The following is a 23,451-nucleotide window of genomic DNA, read 5'->3' on the forward strand; positions in this document are numbered from 1 at the left end:
CAGCTGAATCCCACTTCCAGGCAGCACTGCCTGCCTTCCTTATTACTTGCAGCAATTACTTGCGGCGAGTACTTGCTTCCAAGTATTCTCCTTGGTCATTGCAGGAGTGGGGTGGGGTCTCTTTCAGTACCATTTCAGTTGTTGTTGTTATCATCACCATCATCCTCATCCTCATCATCCTCATCATCATCTACTCAGAAGTAAGCCCTACTCTGAGTTCAGTGGGACTTACTCCCAAGTAAGGAGGATCACACAGATACAAAATACTGGTGAAGAAAATGTTCAATGTGGGTATGCATAGAGGTGGATTCTGCAAGTGATATGATGGCAGGAGGATATTGTAATATCATATGATGCACATGGAGAACCTCCCAGCAGGTCTCTGCCCCGAGGAGCTTATTTATAAGCTCCTGCTATCAATGACAATAAAAATTGTCATAGCAGAGACATCAGAGGAAGGCAGGGGACTTCCTGAGTCTATAATCTTATGCACACTTGCTTTTGTATAAACCCCATTTATCTTTGTGAGACTTACAAGTGAATTTGCACACAACTGGGCTGCATAACACCCATGGCAAAACTCCAGCTTTTTTTTTTTTTTAACCTGAGAGTTAAATTTAGGAATTTAACTATTAGTATAATTTGATCTCATCTTTCCTCCACTTAGGTGAAGTGTAAATAGCCTACTCTGGATTCAAATGTTGCTTGACTGCTTTTTCATTTGGCTTCTAAAATAGGAACAATAGACTGATTCACTTCAAATGGCGCAATCAGACTGCAGGTTGATCTTTTTTCTTTTTCTTAAGCAAATTAATGGGGGGAGGAGAATATCCACTCACACAAGTTGGAGCTGCAGTGTGATGCTGAGTGGTCCATGTTGTGACACTACCCCCTTTATCTGCCCAACCCTTTGCCTCCTCTCTCTCTCTCTCTCTCTCTCTCTCTCTCTCTCTCTGGTTATTTCAAACCCCCCCCCCCCATCTCTGCAATGAGTGAACCCTGCCCTTCTCATCACTCTGTCCCCATACCCTTAGACTGCAATCCTATGCACACTTTCCTGGGGTTAAGGAGTAAGCCCAACTTAACACAATGGGGCTTACTTTTGAGTAGACATGCATGGAATTGTCCTGTTAATACAACTTGTGCATAGTATACAATTGAACTCTAAGAGACTGGTTGATTACATTGTTAAGAGATATATGTGGAAAGATACATCTGTTGCAAAGAATGGTCTCTGAAATGCAAGGCAGGCAGCAGTCCTTCCTTGGGCTCTCTTTGCAGCCTGCTATTTGTTTGGCTTTTTTAGTTGTACTAAGCAAGACAGTTTTCTGAGCCTGACTTTCAATTTGTGGCTTACTGTGCTCTGAGAAGCCATTGGTAGCACGGGGGAGGGGGAGGATTGGACATAGCTTAAGAGCTGCAATATTTTATTTTATCATTTGCAATTTGAGTTCCTAGGTGAGAACAGTGGTGTCACTTCCTGCTTGATGAAATCTTTTCAGGCTCTGGCACAATGATGGCACTTCCTGTTCGATCATGGTCATGACATCACTTCCTGGTTGATGTCATCACTTCCGGTGGGTCCCGGTCAGGTTGTCATTCTCAGAAGTGGGTCCCGGCCTAAAACTTGTGAGAACCACTGCACTAGAACTAACTGGCTATGATGCCATTGCCAGTTACTTCTGGATTGGGAGGCCAGACGCGACACAACAAACAGTGGTAAGAGGCTCAGGGTGAATGGGAGGGCTTTTTCGAGCATACAAAAAGTGCATGCTAGAGCTCTGCCCATCAAGCTGAACTTCCTACTGCTGCTTGTTGTATTGCATGGCTGGTCTCACTGCCAGGCGGCAGGGGTCTGGGGTTCTCACATGGCCCACCTCAAGTATCATTGGTGGTACAAGTACTACTGGTTGAAATACACTGCTGTATCTTCCTTTTTTCAAAGTCACCTCATTTTTCAGCAGAAGTTCATGTACTTGAGTTGTCCAAACAAAAATACAGTCCGACCTTGGCATCTGTGGGAGTTTCATACTTGGAAACCCAGTGGATGCAGAAAACAACAGGTAATGAAATCCGCAGTGGGGACCAGCATCCGCATCTGGGTGGCCTGGGGCCTGGGGCCTGGGGAGGCTGAATGCAGTCTTCCCAATTGTCAGAAGTCTCTGTAGACCCTTGGAAGCAAACTTCTGGTTTTTCTGAAAACCAAAATTTTACTTCTAAGGCCTTATGGGCGCACAACTGGAAGATTCTTCCAGTCGCGTCTGGGAGGTATAGGTTGGCCTCCTGGTCAGGATTAGTAGTGAGTCAAATCTTCCGGTCCCAGATGAGTGGATAAGGAGACACAGCCTGTATTTCTAACTGAATGATCACACTGGTGTCTTAATGATATGTAAATTGCATTATATGCTTAGCAAGTTAGAAGGGTAGTATAGAAACATTTTATTAATAAATTTGTTTACCTCTCCTGCAATGAGGTAGTGATTTGCTGTAGTACTATTAACTTGCTCTAAAAATCAAACTAATTAATTTGCTAGAGCAGCCATTCTCAACCTTTTTTGGCTATGGCTCTTTCGGATCTCTTCTCATGGCTCCCCTGACAAACAAGAATACAAACAGATAAACACCTGTTCCCTTCTCACAGTTTTTAGTTTGTGGCCTCCTTCAAATGTACCAGGGCCCCCAAGGGGGCTGTGTGGCTCCCATTGAGATTCAGTGCACTAGACATCTCCATTCCAATGAAATGCATAACCTTGACCACCAAAATCCAGCTCAAATAGAAAAATGAGAATCCCTAAAGAGAAGGGTTTCATGTTGTGGGTCATCCCCAGTAGTGCTTCTCTAGTGCCCTTATTGGAGATAGAGAAACAATTATTACTGAGAGTTGAGGCACTTAAAATTTGGGTTCAAGTTTATTAGTGTGTTTAAATTTTCTGGTTTTAAAAGCGTTTGAGTTATGGGTTCACACTTTTGAACCAATTTAGATATTTTGTATAGAACAGGATCAAATTCAAAACCAATCTGCTAAAACAAAAAGCCCACAACCCTGAAATGTTGCTATTTTTTTCTGTATCCCCTTCCCTACTATCAGCACATGGTATCCTAGAGGAAATGCTGGGACACCACGTTCTTATGCCTTTACCTAGATATTTTATTTGTAATGGCAAACCATCTTGTGAACTTTTTGTTGACAAATCAGTAATATCAGTAATTCAATAGCAAGGCTTGTGTTCTGGGAAGAAATAATGTCAGCTAGCAGCATTATTTTTACACACAGACACACACACACAGAGAGAGAGAGAGAGAGATCAGAAGTCTTCAAAGAACTTTAAAGGGCCAGGGAAGTGGAAGTTCAAAAACCTCCTGAAAGCCACCTGGACAGGTGAACTCCAGCTATTAGTCACCTCAGACCTGAACCAGCAATATCACTGTCGCAAGTCCATGTTGATCCATGTTGGGAAATATCCCCAAGGGGAATAGGTGTGTACCAGCACCATCCACCCTGTCTCCTCCTGGGCGCGATCTGCCCACCCCACCCCTATTGAACCAGCCCCATTCGCTTAACAATGAGACAGAATAAACACATAAAGCATGTAGTTTAAAATGAACACCACCAAATGATGAGAGACAACAGCACAAAATGAAATCACATCAGCTGAATCAATAACCAGCTATGGTTCTGTAGGGTCATATTTAATTATGACTTACTCCAAGGGACACATGAAAGATATTTTAGAACCATTACTGAGAAGGTGCCCGTGTAACCGCCTGTGCCCACTTCACCTTGTAGAGCAAGCTTTGTTGCTGGCCTGAGTGAACAGATAAGTTCATATAGAAGGAAATTGTGCTTAAGAGAGCCTGATTTCAGACAAACTGTGCAATTTTATCAGTAGCACGCCTCAATGTCAGTGACTGGAGGCCTGCAATAAGATGCACTGAAAACCATAAAGCAGTTTCCAGAGATCTACCGAAAATTCTAGGCAGTGATAAAGATCTGGGTGCTACTGTATTCAAGTCAAGAACAGAACATCCATAGTGTTCCGCGACTATGAACTGGGGAAGGATCATAGCTGTTGGTAGAGGTATTAGATGTTAATTTGCTTGATTTATACAGGCATAGGGGAACATCAGTTCACCTAACCAGTGGTTATAGCTGTGAGTTTATACACTGGGGTAGAATGTTTTGTTTTGGGAAAGAGTGAGGAAGGAATCTAACTTGCTTACTGTGTGGTTTCTTTAAAAAAATAAAACAAACCCCTAAAAAGGTATAGTGGTACAAAGTGAGAGTTTGTGGCTTCTCCCCCTCCTGAGTTTATCATTTAATTTCTTTCTTGTAGTCAGTATTCATTATTACATCTGTAACTTGGTCAGTTATAGAGGCCTATAAAGATTACCAGATAGGTACATCTGACAAATGGTGGTTATTTTAATTATGTTTTAGTGACTATTTGATTAACATTTCAGTTGGTTTTATTTACCAACTGTAAATGTACTAGCTTTTCTAAGTCAGGGACATGCTAATGATGAAAGGTGAATTGATCAACGGTCTTGATTGTTCTCCTTTACAACCCATGAAGAAAAACACCAACCTGATGTTTTCAGTAAAGCCTCATTGAAAGTAAACTCTTGAGCACTTTAACGTTCTCAGGTTTGACATAATACCACAAGTCAAGACACATGCACACAGAACTGAGTGCACTCAAGTCTCTTGACTTAAATACTTGACTTTTTATTGGATTGTGATTCAAGTCTGTTATAAAATTGGTTTTGAAAGGGGTTTCTTGAAGGTAAACATGTTCAGTGTCAAGTCTTCTGCAGAGAACTCTGTGCTTATTGGTTGTGGTACAATAGTGTGTTGTAGAAGATTATGGAGGATGGTTTAGGGCAGGGGTGCTCAAACTTTCAACTTTAGGGATGCTGGACCTTTAACAAGTGTATAGAAGAGAGAATTGCAGCAGGTGCAACTTGTCATCCCACAGATGACAAGCTGCACATGCTGAAATTCTCTCTTCTATACACTTGTTAAAGGTCCAGCATCCCTAAAGTTGAAAGTTTGAGCACCCCTGGTTTAGGGTATGCACTCATTTTCCATGGGTACTGGAACCTCACCATTTTGGTAGTTGCAAAGACCTAAAGCCCCCTAATTCTGCTATTTATTTATCCTGTTTTGGCCCCTGGCACACAAAACAAAGACAATGTGTTACATCCAATTTGACCCTTAGTGCTGGATTTGTATTCAAACTGATTGTTTCAAATCCTGGTTTAAAAGCAATTCAGGTTAATCACAGTAGTGGCAGTGTAGACACTAAACCAGGTTACAGCAAGCCATGGAAAGCATGCGAGTAAGGAATGGGCAGAGTGAGTGCATAAACCTATGGCTCATCCTCAGTTTCATAGTGTATGAAGTGACCATACTGGATCTAACCATGAGCCCATGTTGCTTAGTCCTGTCTATGACCTAGCTTCTTGGATAAAGACCTCTTCAGCCTTGCTCCCTGATAGTATTTCACTGGAGATGGAATGTGGGACCTTCTGTATGCAAAGCCTGTGCTTTCCCACAGAGTTATGACCTCCTCTTAGAAGTGATATCTGAATTGCATAGATCTGACTTATGCACATGACACAAGTAAGGGTAATACTGGGTATTGTTTTAATCAAATAATCAAGGATGTCGTGTGTGTGTGTGTGTGTGTGTGTGTGTGTGTGTGTGTGTGTGTGTGTGTGTGTGTTTTAACTGAGCAAATAGCAACTCATTCAGGACTGTGGGGTGTGTGTGTGTGGGGGGGGGATTGAATGGAGCATTACCCTCCAGCTCCTGTCAAAATCTTTTTTTTTTAAAGATCTACCCACCCGCCATGGCTGCTATATGCCTGGGAAGAAAATGTTCCCATTGACTTAAAGTAACATCTGGGTTGATCCTAAAATTTCAAAGGCAATATGTCCAGATCCTCAATTCTCAAACTTCTAAGAATAATCAAAACCAATTCAAAGTCCCAAGTCAACCTGAATAAGGGGTTTGTAATGAAGGAAAGTGGAATGTGCTAGGATCATGTGTCAGGGCTTTATAGTGCTGCTGCTGAACTCAGGGCTGCATTTTGACTTTCATGGCCCCTAGGCACTTTTGCTTCTGTGGCCCCATTCCCCCATCAAAAAAATTATACTTTACAACTCATTAGTATCAAGATGAAAACAATCCAGGCTGAATTATATTCATTTTATACCAACAAAGTATGTATCTTGCTTAATTGTAAAAAATAAACTACTTGGGCTAAGTGGGCCTCCTGTCCACCATCACTCAGTAGTATCGAAACATCTCTGATATGTGTCATTTGAAAGGACGTTATTCAGAATATTCATATTAATTCAGCTTTTCAGCAGCCCGGAATCAAATTATGTTCAATAACAAATCTTTATTACTGCCTTTTGACTTATCTGCATGCTTCACAAAGCAAATTTCACAAATTTGAGGATTTCGCAAAAAAACTTACACCAGAATCTAGTATAAAGTCTTAGAACATAAGCAAAATTTTTTTTTTTTTATGAGCTCATGAGTTAATAGCAATAGCATAAATTTAAATTCAAATGCTTCCGACAAATTCAGGACTTACGTTTTTTTTTAATATTATAGGCAGGTTAATAACAGAACAGAGAAAAGTCGAGCTGCATCACCACATAACAGGTTTAATTTTCTAGTTGACAGATCTGTGCCTGAAGATGTTTGAAATTAACTCTACAGATCTTGAAGAAGAGTTTTAACACATTTTTATTATTTTCAAGATGGTTTTCTGAAAAGAAAACTGTGACTGAATTGCTTGCTGCACAGATTGAAAAAAAGTTTTCCTAATGTGTATATTGCGTTAAACATTTATCAATTTTTTTGCACATATGAGATTTTCCAAATTCAATTGCATCTGGAACTACCTCCATTCCACTGTGTCACAAACAAAAGTAACTTGCACCTCTCTACTCTATTAAACGTGAATGATTAAGAAACATGCTTGTTGGTTTTGTTGTTGGCAAGCACAATAACGAAAGGTCAGAAACTCAAGAATCGGAACAAGGTAAATAAAATACGAAGAGACTATGGTGAGATATGATGGAGAAGGAAGAGGAAAAGGACTGAGAGGGTGCATATCCCAAACCCAAATCAGTACAGTACTACTGAAATACTTCCATGACTTTATGCAGCATTTTTACAATTTATTCACTTCTTTCATGGAAAGTCACCTCTCATTGGTTTCAAATTCCATGGCATCATAAGAACATGAGTAGCCTATGTTAGATTGGACCAAAAGTCTACTGATCAGTAATCTTGTCAACAGAGGTCAGCTAGACACCTCTCTGTAAGCAGGCAAAATAAAGATTGCCACCCATTACTTGCCTAATACCACATTTCAGTGGTTGAATAATACTGAGTTTCCTGGTAAACCATTACACAGGCCTACAAAATTGAGGGTCAGAAATGTTTTTCCCAAACTTTATGGTGGTTTAATATGAATTTGGGGTGCCGATTCCAAAAATGGCATCTGTTTTGCTCCATCACATCTAGTTTTGGAGATATAGTATAGCCTCATTAGTGAATGGTTCAAGCTGCTTGAACCATTCACTAAAGAGGCTATGCCATGTCTCCAAAACTAGACGTGATAGGGCAAAACGGATGCCATTTTTGGAATTGGCACCCCAAATATACACAGGAATTGGTGTAACGTTTAAGGAAGCAAAATGTGTGTTGGCCTGTGTTATGAATACAGACAAATATTCTTAGCCATGAACTTGATCTGCGAAGTCTGATCATGTGTTCAAATACTATAGTCCATTGAGCAGATTCTTATTTTGGAGAGAATAGTGTCACTGGTAGTCTTACTACCTTACATGAGGCAAGCATTAATGTAACCAAACCAATATTCTGTACATTGACTCTATGTAAACGGTGTATATTTCACTGCCATCCTTTGGTCAGCTACATGCTACTTGATAGTATTTGTACACTGTTTTGCAGTCTGTTTAATTTTTAGTGGCTCTTGTGTCATATCAGATTTTAAATTAGGGCTTCTTTTCTCAAACAAAAGATGTTGAGAGTTTTGTAGAGCAGGATTGTAGAAAGGAAAATATACGGCAAAAACTCACATGCACAGATATGATAACCCAACACCCTATACAATGTATAGGATTGTTGCTCTAATGGGGAGCCATGGCCAATAGCCCAGCAGGGTCAAGGGAGCTATCAGTTAAAAAAGATTAGGAACTACTGCATTATAGTGAATCCTTCATGAGACAAATGGTCTATGCTCAAGGGTGCTGTTGTATCTGCAAGGATTCTGTGGCGCTCCTGGCTGGTTTCTGTGGCTCCCTGGGGAGCCACAGCTCACAGTTTTGGAACCACTGATATAATGGTATACTGCAGGGGTTCTCAAGCTTCTCCCTGCTGTGACCTGCCTATTCTGTAGCAACCCACCTCCTTCTCCAGCGCTGAGCCTCCTCAGCCTTCATAAGGCCTCTGCAGGCTTCTGGAAGCAACCAGAAGTCACTTTCATGAACCTGGAAGTAAGTTGGAAGTGACTTTCCACCTGCTTCTGGAGGCCTGCGGAGGCTCAGTGCAGCCTTCAATTGTGTCCAAAGGGCTCCAGGAGTCTACTGGACATCGGGTCATGATTCACAGTTTGAGAAACCCACCTATACTGAATTAAAATGTTCATGTTTGTTCCTATTCCTTCACAGTTTTCAAAACACTGCATATTTTTATTTTGTTTTGTTTCCTACTCTATGACCTGAAATACTTTGATTGTGTAAAAAGTACAGTAACTTTTGAATCATTTGTTGCACAACCTTTTTTTTAAAGAGCAGAGGCCTTTCATATTGCTAATGTAAGCTTTCTTTGCCTGTTTTCTTACCTTGTAATATAGCTGCTACCTTTGATGCTACAGGCAACCTTTTTTTCTTCAAAAAGACACTTTATATAAAACTCTCCATTGCACCTGGCATTTTGCTGTTTCACTGTGCAACTATGGTGCTTTATGGAAATTCAAACAGACAGGGATCAAGAACACTAGGTATCTTTTTACCATGCAATATGGGCAATCTCTATTAGCTTTATTTCTTTTGCGTTCATAATGTATTGGTTATTTCCTTACTGTCTTATAGAATTTAAGACACACATGCTATTTTACAATGAACCATAAAATGGCAGATAGTGTGTCTGTGGCTCATTCATTTCTATACCACTCCACAAGACAGGTACCAGGTCACAATGCTTTTGCATCGTTTCCTAATTTTCAGATGTATATATATTTTTTTTGACAGCAACTATACAGGTCAGTGTGTTTTATGTGTACCTCTGCTTGCACTCTAGATAAGTCGTGTTGGTGGCCTTCAAGTTTCTTGAAACTACAGTTTGTTTCTTGAAATAATGATTTACTCACTCAAAGTTTATAAGAATGGATGAAGAATATAAAGCATTTTGCATCCTTAGAGTTCTTTGTAAATGATCAGTGGTGCTGATATGATATGTAACTGTCAAGTTTCCCTTGTAGTGAGAGTAAAGGCACCTCCCCATCTGTGGATTCACTTATCTGTGATTCTGCACATACACCTGTCCTCCCCATGTCTGCTACTTTCGTTTTTATTTGTTAGTAGTGGAAGCACACATTTTCTTCCTTAACAGAGAAATGGTTTCCTGCTTAACAGAGAAATGTGACTTGCAAACAGGCAGCCTGGACGCTAGAGGGACACAGCCAGAACATTAACAGGAAGCAGGAAACTGTTGCTCTGTTAAGCAAGAAAATGTATGCTTCCACAGCTAATAAAGAAAAATGAAGGTAATGGGCATGGGGGGGATAGAGTTTTGTACTTTATATATCTTTCCTCTGTATTCATGATTTTGGTATCACCAAGGTGGGGGTGGTATCCCCACCTTGGAACGGAACCACTGCATGTACGAGATCATGCCTATCCTTCCTACAACAATGCAATACTTAAATACAAATCTAGTTATGAGTAGAGCAGTGAGAAAGGAAATTAACACTGGATTAGGGAGATAAATATAATTCCTTCCAATACTAAACTTGGTAGTTTGGTGTTCATCAGCTGGGCAGAAAAAATGGGGTGACATAGAGCAAGGGCAGGATGCCTGATATTTTCATGGGACTCTAGGCATGCAGAGAAATACTCATTTATAAATTTTGAAAAAGGACCCCTGACCCCTTACCTAATGAGGATTAAGCATGTTCTTTGTCCTCCATGGCATGGAATTTTGAGGGTATTAATGGGGGAAAAAGTAAGATGGCGCATAGGAAAGTAAAATTTTAAATATCTGTTTTAATAGTCAGCAAAGGAATCCAAGATTAAAAAAAAAAAAAAGAAAATAGAAGAAAACAGTCTGTAGTGTTTTGAATAAATTTCAAAACTTTTTTTGAATTTTGAAGCATTTCTGTGTGTAGAAATGCTACTTATAGAATTCTGGAAAGAAGCACAATCTTTTCCATATGCGTCTTGAATATAACTTGGCTTGTAATGTTGTCTTTCTCTCCCTGCTTCCTTGGTGGTTTAAACTTACATTTACAGGTATTGTAATTGATGTGTAGACCTAGGATGAAAGTTGTGTTTAGACATGAACACCACAGCCCTAAATGCAAGGTCTATCTGTTTTCATTTGGTAAAATCTATTGTAGCTTTAGCTGTGCTTACTTGGTTGGGTTATCACTAGTACCTGCTCAAATTTTTTTTTAAGGGAAAATGTTGGATATTAGGTCAGACCTGCCCAACTTCTAATTAGTTAAGCCAAATGCAGCCTGCCAGCCATGTGTACTGGCTTTCTAGGAACTTAACCTCTTTTTGCTGCTGTTCAGGGACTGCAAAAACGAGATTGTTCTCAAATACATGGCTAGTCCATTTACCTGTGGGCTGCTTCAGTGCTTAGTTCTTCAGGTTTCAGTTAAATCATGGAATAGATTTGGATCAAACCTGTTTGTGAATGCATTTGGATGCCTCCCTCTCTGCACAGTCTGCAAATCACTGTTCCTACTCTGTTTTAATAGGGCATGTATAGGAATAGCATTCAGTGCATTGCTCATGTGCCTCTTCAGGACAATGAAATAGAGGCTTAAAAATAATGAAAACTTATTAATCAACAATTTGAAAAATCAAAATTTTTTGATGTGGGGGACAGTCTGATAACCCTTTAGATCTTTAAAAAAGTATTTTAGACTTCTCAGAGGTGTATCGTATTATAAATACTTTAGAAATGTTTTGCTCTGAGGATATGTAGCATTCCTGTAAAGGTTAAATCAATAAAAATTATTTGGCCGCATTCCTTAAGCATGGCTAGAACAGGTAGCCCGTTGTTTAAGGTACCCTTGAGTTTCTGGATCAGATCATTATGGTGCAGCAGAAAGGCTTTGCTCAAGGCAACTTACTGTATGCACACATCTGTATTCTAGAAGATACCATCAGCCTGAAAATGACAGATCATGCAGGCAACTAAAACATTAGCTATAAACCTTGCATATTTATGTGTAAATTGTATATGTTTGCTGTTAGTTTTATGTAGGATTTTTAGAAGCCAGGAGGATGAAGATGCTTCAATAATTGATAAGAATCAGGTATGTGGAAGAATCAGAAAGAGGGGGAAGGAAGAGAGAAGGCAAAAGCAGCATCCTTAAAATTATACTGGAAATTGTGAGCTTTTTGCATTTTCATATCCTGAAAGCTACTACCTTGATTCAGGCATTTTTTAATTTTCTGCACAAATAACAAAATGTAACTGCCATTCGGCAATGTTTGTTCAGTGTGCTTTAGGGAGGTCTCTGAACAGTGTTTGTATTTGGAAAAGAGCATTTCTGTAAATAACTTAAAAAAAAAAGTCTGCGCTCATGGAGACAGAGCATTTGTGTTTTTTATCGTGTGTTATTTTATAGCCAGATTATCAATGATTATGTCAAATTATACTAGCATTTTAAAATTGCCCTTCTGTTTCTCCTATCCGTCTAAAACAATCTAGATCCAGACTCTCAAATGTTTTAGTTATTGTTTAAGAAGGTGGAAGCAGATTGGTGAGAGTTGCTTTTTAGATGTGTAATGAAATCAAATGGTTGAGAGAAAATTATAGAAAAGCTTGTGATGGATATGCACCAAAATGTCTGTTTCTTAAAAAAAAGATGCACACACATTTTTGTTTAGATTGGAATCTTTCATTTCCAATGTACAATAGAACTGTGTGCACACGTGTGCACACGTGTGCATGCATGTGCAATTTTCCCTTAAAATAATTAATAAATTAATGTTATCACTACTAGCATTTCAAAAACAAATTGCCTTCTTTGGCGCTTAAGAAAATGTGTGCTTAATGAATGTTTTGCATATCTATATGCAAACTGAGCCGTTCTTATTATATGAAAGCCTGACTAATAAATCTGTGTAATTATTATGTCTTATAACACTGACCGACACTTTTATAGCAAAATATTTATTGTAGCAATTCATACCTCCCAGGTTTTTGCAAGTAATTTATCTGTCTTTTTAAAACAATTGATTGACTCAATAAATCAGATAGTATAGTTTAAATTCATTTATGTTTGCTGGAGTCTGAAAATGAAGCTCTATTTTCTTGGCTAGTATCCCACTCCTTGCTTAATTAACTATGTGAATTAAGCTGTCATTTCTATCACTCTTCCCTTTGCTAAGATTAAAAAAAAATAAAATATGAAGAAATATACTTGCTTGTCTTGAGTTTTTAATGTTTCTAAAGTTTTTCAACTTACGTTGACTAATGAAAGGTGGCAGAAGTTGTATAACCTCTATGTGGGGTTCTGAATTATACCAAAATACAGTATCCTGAATTCATAATCATATGGGAGTGGTTCGAAAAAGAAGTGAAATGAAGTGAATACCTTTATGCTGAAATTTGGGGGGGGGGTAGAGAAAAGCTCTACTGATGTACTAGGTAACACTGCCTAAGTAAACAGTCACTGTTTGGGGACCTTGTCATTTTAGATAAATAGTTCATTGTTGTAATTGCTGCACTTCTCACTGAAGTTGCTTTAAAAAGGATATTTGAGGTGAATTTTGGTGTTGCTTACTGCAAAACTGGGAAGATACAGTATCCTTCTGTAAATATAATTTTGTAACTTTCAGGGAACCAAGGAACTTTCAGGGATTATTCTGAGGAATAAACACAGCACAAACACATGCTACCTTTATGTATCACAAGGCCCTTTTTGAATTGTACATTGTTGAACCTTTACTTCTATTTATTCTTCAAATGTTGTACATTGCTGCACTGTGAAATTCCTGTGCTATCTTAAAGAAACAGCATTCAAGCTATTTTCTGATTTTATTTTTTCTATGTTATGAAAATCAGTTCAATTACTAACAGGAAGTACCAAGTGTATAACCATTAGCACTTTGATACAGTATTTTCTTGAGTGTAGTTGTGTTATTTTATAGGAGTTCTTGACATATCTTGATGTCAAGTGCTTCAGTTATCGCTTCTGAATCAGATACTGAATTAGATATTCTAACCCTTTTGGAATGAACTTCTATCATCAACTCAGCTAAAAGTATTTAACTGTATTCCTGTATTTTTCTTTTCCCCACCAACTACAATATTTACATAAAAGCCTTAGTGCTTTGTTACATGAGGACATAGGTGAAGAAAACGGAACTATTGTGGCTTGGTTTTTTAAGATAAATGAAACATACGTATCTAGCATTTCATGTAAATTCTTTGTTCCACTAAAAAATAGAACATTGTTTTTAACGATTTATACATAATATTGGCAAGAAAAGAGAACCTAGCAATACAGCCATTGCAATGATAGACACTTTACTGCAAATGAAGTACAATTAAATCTATGCACTTAGTAACAGTTTTTTTTGGTCTTTGGGAACAGTAGTTCTCCTCCCCTCCCCACTTGAGTATCCCTGAGTGCATACAAGCCTGTAGCATGCCTAAAGGAGTTTTCTGCGTTGCAGTCTGACTAAAGGTATATTTAATGCTAATCTTCTGCACTGAAAAACACAAAGTATTGCAGCAGTTAGGCATAACCTCTATGTGAAACACTAGTACGGAGTAATGATGTCAGTGCTGCCGAAGCCAAGCAGGGTTCGGTCTGCTCAATATCTATTTGGGAGTTCTTGGAACTCCTATTTTTATTGAAGAAAATGCTGCATAAAAATGTTTTTCATTTTACTTGTTTCATCCGAACTGCTATGTTTGTAGGTGCTCAGATAAATGCTTATACCCTGTCTTTTATCCCTGATACAGCTGCACCCAAGATAGCTTATGAAAAAGGAAATAAATAAAAAGTACTCCCATTGTAAAGATAACTATGTTCTAGTAGTAACAGGGGGTGTATTAAAATGTGCCAAAGTTGCCTTTAGCACTCTCTTTTTACATTTCTTGATTTCCAACTGTTCATGAGATTGTACCAATGCATTTACATTTGTAGGTGTATTTTGTAGAAGTTGCCCTTATGCTTACATATGCAACAGATTTCCATCTTATACAAAAGAGTTTACCATGCACAATAACTGGTGTTGGTATTAGTGACAGTCTAACTGATCTCATTCTAGTCTGAATGTCTGAGAATGCTATTAGTACTTACTGTAGGTTTGGTTAGGGTGTGTGTGGTTCTAAACAATAATACAACTTGTATACAACTGCCTTTCTTGAAATGATTTAGTTGTAGAATATCTGATTATAAAGAGATAAGTAAACAATGCTGCTGCATGCTTTAAGTTAGAGAAAAATGAGCTTGTATGTAGAGTCCCTGTAATTTTCTACTCTTAAAGAAGAAAGGGCTTTCCAATTTTTAGAAAAATGTGTATGGAAAGTGACTTGTACAGTGATACTAAATTCATTTACTTAAAAAGAAGTACTATGTGATGTTCTATTTAGTTAAACCTAAGCAGTTGGATTCACTTCCAAGTAACACATTTTAAACTGGGGTATCAGGCAGTGATTCTGAACACAAGCTGGTATGGTACACTGACTGAACTTGCATAGAAGCGTGTGCGTGTATGTCATTGCAGCCTATGTCTGTCAAAAATGTACAGTAACAAATTCCATTTTATTGAATTTCTGCCAAAACACTTTTGCCACAGGGTTTTCAGCTCCAGCATGTTAAAATTTAAAGCTATTGTTAATTCCATGAATGCCTATCTTTAATGAATGTATCACTACATAAAACCAGACAGTAGAAGAAATAATGGTTTTAACCTACTCTTTAATCATGAGGATTATTTTTATAAGAGTGATAGAAAATATTCTTGACATACACTGTTGAAAATACAGGAAACTTGAGATGAAGGTATTTGGTTTTTCAAAAGAAATTTATCCAAGAAGTGCAATGTGTGTGCTTTTTATGTGTAAGCATCTATTGCTGAATTGAGACTGTTATTAGGTCAAATTCTGTTGAAAGAGGATGCAGTCTTTTGACTGACACAACTCTTCATCTGTTAGGCTGCTAAGATAGGAAGTGTAGCTAATTCTCTCTAATTTAGAGAGAATAAGTTTGGATACAAATGAAAATATGTGTCGCATTAGGAAATGTTGTTATAACCATTAAATTATAACTATTAAATTACAGAAACAGTATTCAACCTTGAGTGCATTTTTTCATAAATTTAGCATGTATGAAATCTCCAGAATAGCCAGGCCTGAGTATAAAATTCCTACCCTTTTCTCATGCCCCCCCATCTTCAAGTATCCAGGGCATGTTTATGATAGGGAGTTTTATAGCTGCATGTTGAAGCCTAAACCTTGTTTCAGGCCAAAATGTGAATGCTCATGCCTGCGTGCAAGTGAAAAAAATGCACGAACAATGCGTTCTCTCTCTCTTTTCCTCCCTCTCCTGTAAGCTTAAATTAGCTCTATGATATAGAAATGAGCTTGGTTCACCCCCCCCCCCCAATTCTTACCTTTAAAATAAAGCGTGTATGGTTTAATGTATTGCTGGCAATGCAGCACAGTATTGTGTGAATAAGACACTAATGGCTCAATCCTATCCAACTTTCCAGCATTGTTGCAACCCCAGAGTAAAGGAACAAATGTCCCTGACCTCAAGGAGACCTCCATGACTACCCTCCCACAAGACGCACCGCATGCCCCATTGGCACAGCTTCATCAGTGCTGGAAAGGGATAGGGTTGGGCCCTAATGTCAGTTGGCCTAAGTGCACTGAACTCTGTACTAGGCTGTAACTATTATGTAGTAATTTTTATAAAAATTTGTTTAAGAAGGAAAGCACTATTTTAATCTATAAAAGATACATCTGAGCAGATGTAAACAAGCTTTATGAAGCTTTATGTTCATAACTAGCTTCAGGTGGAGGTAAACAGAAATTTGGGACTGCAGTCCAGCACACATTGTTGGTCTGTTCAACTGTCATTAACTTCAAAATGATTCAAGTAACCTAATGTGTGTATGATGGTTGCTTTTGTCAGCAGTATAATTCGGATGTAGCTGCTTCCTTGTTAACAATAGTCTGCCTGCAATGAAATGGACTATAGTCCATTTAAGCTTGTGCTGAGGTAAAAGGTTTAAAGGTGCACTTTGTTTTAGTTGTCACCCTCTTGGCCCGGAGAGTCTTATGAATTATGTGGTTCTCTCTGTTGATGAACAAAAGCTGTGGTCAAATTATAAACCTGACTTGCTTTGTAAGTGCAGTCCTTTTGAAAAATGCATTTCCGAACTTGTTCTTTATAACCAATAATGCAACACCACCTTCAAGTGGGGTTTCCTTGAAAGTTAGCCCCCCTTTGTCCATTGTTTCTTCCAGATATGTTTGCATAGGATTGCAGCTTCAGAATACTTTTTGGAGACTAAATGGAATGTTTTTCAACTTCTCCTGAGAGAGATTGAAATGTATACTTTAGAATATGTGGTAGTTTCTTTTTAAGTGCCCTGGAAAAATTGAATTTCTATAATGTGTTGAGCAGTTTATTGTAATGTGCTATTAATTATATATATATATTTAAGGAGGCTTCTGAACCCGTTCCATTATCTGCAATTCTCAAAGTAGAATTTTACTGTACACCAATTGCAAGGCTGCTATTTGTGTGCTTCCACTTCCTGTTGTTTAACAGAGGTTTGTGTCTATTGCCTATGAAATCTGGACCTGAAAAATCTGTATTGCTTTCATTTTATTCCTTTAGGTAGCTGCTTGTTGTTGCTATTTGGCTGACAAAATGTTGACCACTTGAAAGCATTAAGTGGTCTTTACACATTCGCTCAGTTTACTTGACTTGTCATTCAGATCTTAAAATGAAATGAAATAAAAAAGCCAATCCCATAGAAGAAACAAATCTAAGCAGTTTGTTAAATGAATTTCATGGCTGTTATTAGATCACCTCTGAAGAAAATCACATACATGTGAGAGTTTTCATTATTGCTGCACTATATTAAAAGAGTGGTGGCAGAATCTTTTGATATTTTTGCTAGGCTAGTTTTAATACAGCCTACCAGATTGGAATTTTGTCCAGTTATAAAGGAATTTGAGGTGTTACCCCTACTTTAACTTCAGTTTTCAAGTATGCACTGGTGCATCATTAATCATAGGAAATGCAAAAATAAATAATATAGTTCCTTTGGATTTTTCATGTGAATACTTACCTTTTCCTTTTCCCCCCTGTATATACAGTTGAGGTATTTTGGTAACCCCTAACCTTTTACTTCAACAAGGAGGTACAGTATAAAAATATTACAACAGTCTTCATATGAGCAGCTCTCTCTAAAAAAAACCCCCAGATGAATATTTATTGGGAAAAAAGCAAAAGTTTCAATACAGACTGACGTAGCTCAGCTTCATTTCTATATTTTAGACCACCAGTGTATAAAATGAAAAGCACATGGATTTTGAATCACTAGAAAAGGTTTGTAATTGATTAGTGCTGTATGAAAGTATTGAAGTAGAATAAGTTTTGATTTGTGAATGGTTCTATTCAATAAAGATTAATGCTGTTTACCTGATAAAATCTTAGCCTCTCCAATGAATTAGTGTTTTTCGTTCATTAGTGTTTTTTACTCATTGTGGTGGCCTTTTTAACTAACTGGAACATTTTTTTTTGGGGGGGGGGGAAAGAATTTTACATCAGTTTGAGAGAACTGAAGCAATAAGACGAGTATCAATACTTATTACAAAGGAAACAGTTATGCCAGTTTTGTTGTCTGCATAGTATTTCAAAAGCTTATAAATATGAATGATAAGAAATATAGATATTATTGTCGGAAGGGATGGAAATTTTCTGTTTTCTCCTTTTCCCTCTTTACAACCCTCCCCTTATTTGGTAGCTGCCAAACAGCTTTATTTCACAGTGTTGCAATCCAGAGGTTGAAATAGTTTCTTTACCTTTGATTCACAATACTTTTTTTCAGTTTCAAAATCTTTGATCAGGTATATTTTTCCTAAATTGCTTGGCTTTTGCGTCATCTTAAAAAGTATTGGTTTGTTGCAAAGGTAGCAATGCACTTGGGTACCCTCCTGTAAAGTACTCTAAACAACATGGGTTGTAGTCAGTGGCAATTCACAATTATATGTATGTATATTTCAGGGAATAGGAAGCATATTGATGCACCAATGCATAGACAAGATCTATTTTTTAAAACTAGAGGAATAAAAAGTGTAATCTGTGAAGCATGCAGATTACTGAAATTGTAGCTTACCCTTTCAATAACTTCAGTTAAAATAGTGACAGATCTATAACAAGGGTATTGACAAAGCAGACCTCTCATCCTGTATGCTGGAGGATCAAGGTATAATTCAGGGGAAGTTCTCCATCGAAAGTGCCATTGAGAAGAATGAGAGCTGCAAAATCTCTGCTGTTTATTTTAATAACATTTATCCAGGAGAACTTGCCAGTGGATTGCCTTTATAATCTATTATATAACTTAATATGTATTTGAGGTATTGTTAGTTAGTGTTGCATGAGCAAGCTTACCTTTTAAATAAATGGATGCCTAACCATTGACTTGGGTGTGTTGGCATATGAATGATTGCAAATATAGGACAGTTACTGGCAAATTCAACCTTCCATCAGATGTAAAATGTGGTGGATCTGATACTTTCTTTTCAGCCCTACACCTTGCAAAAGCGGTCTCTGTTCGTTTAGTAATAGTTGCTAGTTTGATGGCTGATAAGAAGAACTTGAGTGATTGTAGCATTGAATATAACGAGACAGATGCAGATGATAATGCAAATAGTATACTAAACATTGCCAGTAACATAAATTGGAGAATGTTGCTAATGCATATCAGCTGGAAATGACTAAAGAATGCATAATTTAAGAGCTTGCTTATGCTTCTCTGTTAGAAGACTGCAATGAAACAGAAACAAATAGCTTTAACCTGTAAGTATTGCCACTGCCAAATCAAGAGGCAACATTTCTGCTCAACACTGCATATATACAACTGGGACCAAATGTGTACACCTGTGGGCTGGGCAGAAATTTAACATCTTTCCACTAAAAATTCGTTATAGCTTGTCTATAAGCGCACATTCACTTGGTCGACCATATTTAAATGTGATCCGTTTGGAAAGATGCTTTGCCCGTATTCCAGGACTTTTCAGGTAGTTTAAAGAATGACCCAAAGCAGATGAATTAAGTAGGCAGCACTACATGTTTTGATAAGTTCAGCCAACTATATTGCTTATAATCTCTTTTTGGATGTAAAAGCAAAAGAAAGTCCCTGTACATGTAAACTGTATTTCCTGTTGTAAACATTGGGATAATGTGGTCTGGCTATGCGTATGCTGTGCTTCATTAAGGCATAACTTTTAGTAGAGAAAAATTTTCTACCTACCATTTTAAAAAGCCTTGGGATTTTTGTGCCCCCCTCCTTTTTTTTTTTTTTTTTGCAAGCTGCCTAATTACAGTGTAACTCAGTGTGACTAACTTGTGGAAAGAGGGTTTTGAAGCATAACACTATGTAATACATTAAATATCTTGGTATATCAGAAATTAAATAGGTCCCTCTGTTCTATGAATACAAACCTTCCTTCATGTCTAATTGTGCTCTTAGATTTGCACTGGATTCATATGCTTAAACAAGAGCCAGTTGAAACGTGTGAAGTAGGAGGGGTAAAATGATCTCCAACCATCAACTAGATACAATGCAAGCTCCATGTAGGTGCATACACTGACAGCCTTTCAAGCATCAATCAGGGTGAGTTTCTTAGAAGAAAAAGAAAATACATTCGTTTACACCCCAGGCATAGTTTTGAAACAAGGTGGACAGCATTAAGAAAATATTGTAAGTGTTTTGGTTTCTTTTCCCCCTTTATATGATAGTCATATGTTTTTAATGGATCCTTCTGTTGTGTTGGGGGGGGGGAGCCTCTTCTTCCCTCCCCATGGTTAACTGATTATGAACAGCATCTGGTCTTGGAAAAAGCTTTCTTTTAGCTCATCTTTAGAAACTGCTCTGCAAACTCCATAGAAGTCATGGAAGCCATTCAGTTGCATTATGTATTCTTAAACAAAATTTGGCAATCCTTATTTCATGTGGTATTAATATATGTACTGACATAATTTCAAAAACTGATCTTAGGCAGGAAAGATCAAAGGGGCTGTGAGAGGTGCTGCTTTATAGCTCAGGAGCTTTTCTCATGGACAAGACATTCAAATGGTAGAATATATCTTCAGAGTTAACTTATTCTCTCATGCTGATATTTTAAGATGTCTATTTTTAAAACTATATAATGCATAGCTTTTAAAAACATGTTACTGCAGCTTTGGAATCATGCTGATCTGTTTTGCTACTTCCTAGTTTTGATGCCAAAGTTCTTTGGCACGCGTGCGTGCGTGTGTGAGCGCGTGTTTAGAAAAGCATATTCCAACTTTTGGTGCATTGTAAAATATTTCTTTTGAAATGGCAAAGGTGGAAACAAATGCAAAAGATTCTGGGCTCTGTGTACTCATTTGGCAAAGACAGTGATCCTAGACATACACATTTGGAAGTAAGCTTCAGCAGAAATCAGTGAGATTTGCTTCTACTTAAAGGTGTTAGCATCAAGTTGCTGGTTAATACGCGCATGAGAACAAAACATCGCTAACTTCCTCAATTTTGTAATTTCATTGCATAGGTCATTCAGTTTGCATACTGTAGTGATGTTAAGACACTGAAGCTGCTGGCATCTTACTTCTATATACCTTACGTGGTGTGATCAATATGATGATCAGCATATCTAAACTTTGAATGTGCCGCTTTTTACAGGCATGCTTTTTCTATGTATGTAATATGCATCCACACTTGTACAACGATGAGCACACCTGCTGCACAAGCAGTACATGGTACAGTAAAGTGAACGCAGTTCAGCTTTCATGTTTAAAACTAATTGTTACAGCTTTTTCAGTACATTTAGACATCTCCTTGTTAAAGAAAAATGATATAACGTAATTGGCAATTAGCAGTATTTCATAATATTTGGAAATGTGAACACTTACCCCAGAAGAAGTTTTGCTGACAAGGTGTCACTGAGCTGAAGAGACTGTTCGATGCCATAACTCGTTGTTCTGTCAGACAGTGTGTGTATCTTCTGGTGCAAAGACTGCTTGAAGCCTTATACTGAAATCACAAACCATAGCCAAGCTTTGTTTTAATTTTACAGAATGCCTGGAGTGCATAGATTTTATATTGGTGCTTTTTCCTCTATCAAAAAATTCTGAAGTGCTGGTAACATGTGAAAAGCAAGGAAACAACAAAGCAAAACAAAAAAGAAAATGAGCAAATATTTGAAGGACCTACTATTACTGAATAGACTGTGGTTTGAGAGCACTTACTGACTCTGTTGGTCTCGGTGGCTGCTGGTAACCTGTTGAGATTAACCATTTAAAAACCAGAGGCTTCTTGCTGTGTCCTTCTGGAGAAAGTTTGCACCGCACTTGTGGTTCTGTGGTTGTTTGTGAGGCGAATGAAGCATTCACACAATCCAAAAAAGCAAAAGCTTTTAAAACTCCTTTTTTTTGCAAGCACTGTTACTGGAGAGACAGAATCATGTGGTTGTGACATCATAGTAGTCAAGTAAAGTGGGACTGCCCAACACTGTGGCTTTCCCTTTCCTCCCCCTTTTTTTAAGTTTGACAAAAGGCCCGTGGTAAGGCCCTTCCTGGCATCCAGAAGGATGTAGCTTTTTAATTTTTGTGACTCATGAGGATTTGGAGAGAGAACAAAATGCTGAAAGAGTCTAAACTCCTGTGCAGCTAAAGCATATGGACAGCAGAACTTCATTTATACTCTCCCAGTTTCCCTGCCTTTTTCTCTTCTCTCTCTTCCCCCACCCCTCCTCTACTTCCTTATTGTGTCTGTGGAGAAGTATACCAGAATTGGCACAAATGTCTGTGTGAAATTCTGAACAACAGTGATGATTTACAATAATTTACATCTTTGGATTGTATCACGATCTTGGGGTCTGCTTCATATTTGCCGGGTAGCTGGATTCCTTCTGTTTTTCTTTTTCTTCTTGTCTTCCTCTGCTTGTGAATCTGTAACTCATTGTAAGAAACTTTACCTTTCCTCAAGTTCTACTAGCAGACTGCTTACCAGAGCTGTGTGTTTTGGGCTGTAATTGGCTGTCACTGAAGTGTTTGTCTGGAGATTCCTTTGCAAACCTTAAATCATGTCTGTCTAGGTTACGTGCTCCCAAAGCTAGTTGGCAGCTTTATGTAATGAACATTAAGTGCAATTATATGTCAGAAAACACTTGACAAAAGATTCATAGAGAACCTGTCATCTGCATATTGGGACTTATGCATTTTAAAATGGAGGCAGTAAGGATGCAACATAGGGGATATGTAATATTGACTGTGATAGTTCATGCTAAATGGCTATATGCTTAATGCATAGGAGGAAAAAGAGCAGTGCTTTCTGAAGTTTTCAAAAAGAGACGTGTAAACAGATTTCAGCAGTCAGTGAAAATGCTTGGTTTGAACCTGGAACACATGTCTTCTGTATATGCTTAAAGTGAGCTTTTAATAGTTTTAATTTCAAACTTTTATATGATATCTTTAAATGTGTCAGAATATTATCTCTCTAAAGTTTGAACTATGTTCATGCACAGTGGGTTAATATGAAGATGACGTTCTCGCTATAATTTAGGCTCTGAAATAAATTGCAATGTGCTTCGTAGAGTAAGGAATAATATGTACAGATATTGTGTTAGCATTTTTTATTTGTTCAGTTGGACAAAATTGGAAACATCTTTGAAAAGTTTCTGTTCCTTAGTCCTTCAGATGTTCATACATATATGAATACTTGCTAGAAGGTTGTAAAGCACTGGGATTCTGTTACTTCAGTAACCATATTGGGTGACTGGGTGACTTATAACAAAATTCTGAGCTACAACTTTTCCATCATTTTCTAGCTTTTTTGCATATGATACCTCAGTTGTGGTGTTCTTAGAGGGAGGAACTAGAAATGGTGGGATCATAAAGTTGGAAGAGGCGTGTGTGTGTGTATTTCAAA

The 23,451-nt window shown here is 37.9% G+C and overlaps 2 protein-coding genes across 4 annotated transcripts in view; one reads left to right on the top strand and one right to left on the bottom strand.

Moving 5' to 3' along the window:
• RUNX2 (RUNX family transcription factor 2) overlaps positions 1–21,507 on the bottom strand; it is a 233,639-nt gene extending 212,132 nt beyond the window's left edge. Inside the window, exon 1 of one of the 2 annotated variants that reach the window (XM_066637208.1) lies at positions 21,435–21,507. In XM_066637208.1, coding sequence (XP_066493305.1) covers positions 21,435–21,492 — 58 coding nt within the window. In that variant the 5' untranslated portion in view covers positions 21,493–21,507. The remainder of the gene's footprint in view (positions 1–21,434) is intronic. The other variant, XM_066637293.1, reaches the window with a different exon arrangement.
• Positions 1–23,451, top strand: part of SUPT3H (SPT3 homolog, SAGA and STAGA complex component) — a 337,879-nt gene that overhangs the window by 47,096 nt on the left and 267,332 nt on the right. The window lies entirely within an intron of this gene.

The sequence above is a fragment of the Tiliqua scincoides genome, chromosome 1 (assembly GCF_035046505.1).
Source record: "Tiliqua scincoides isolate rTilSci1 chromosome 1, rTilSci1.hap2, whole genome shotgun sequence".
In the NCBI taxonomy this organism is placed as follows: domain Eukaryota; kingdom Metazoa; phylum Chordata; class Lepidosauria; order Squamata; family Scincidae; genus Tiliqua; species Tiliqua scincoides.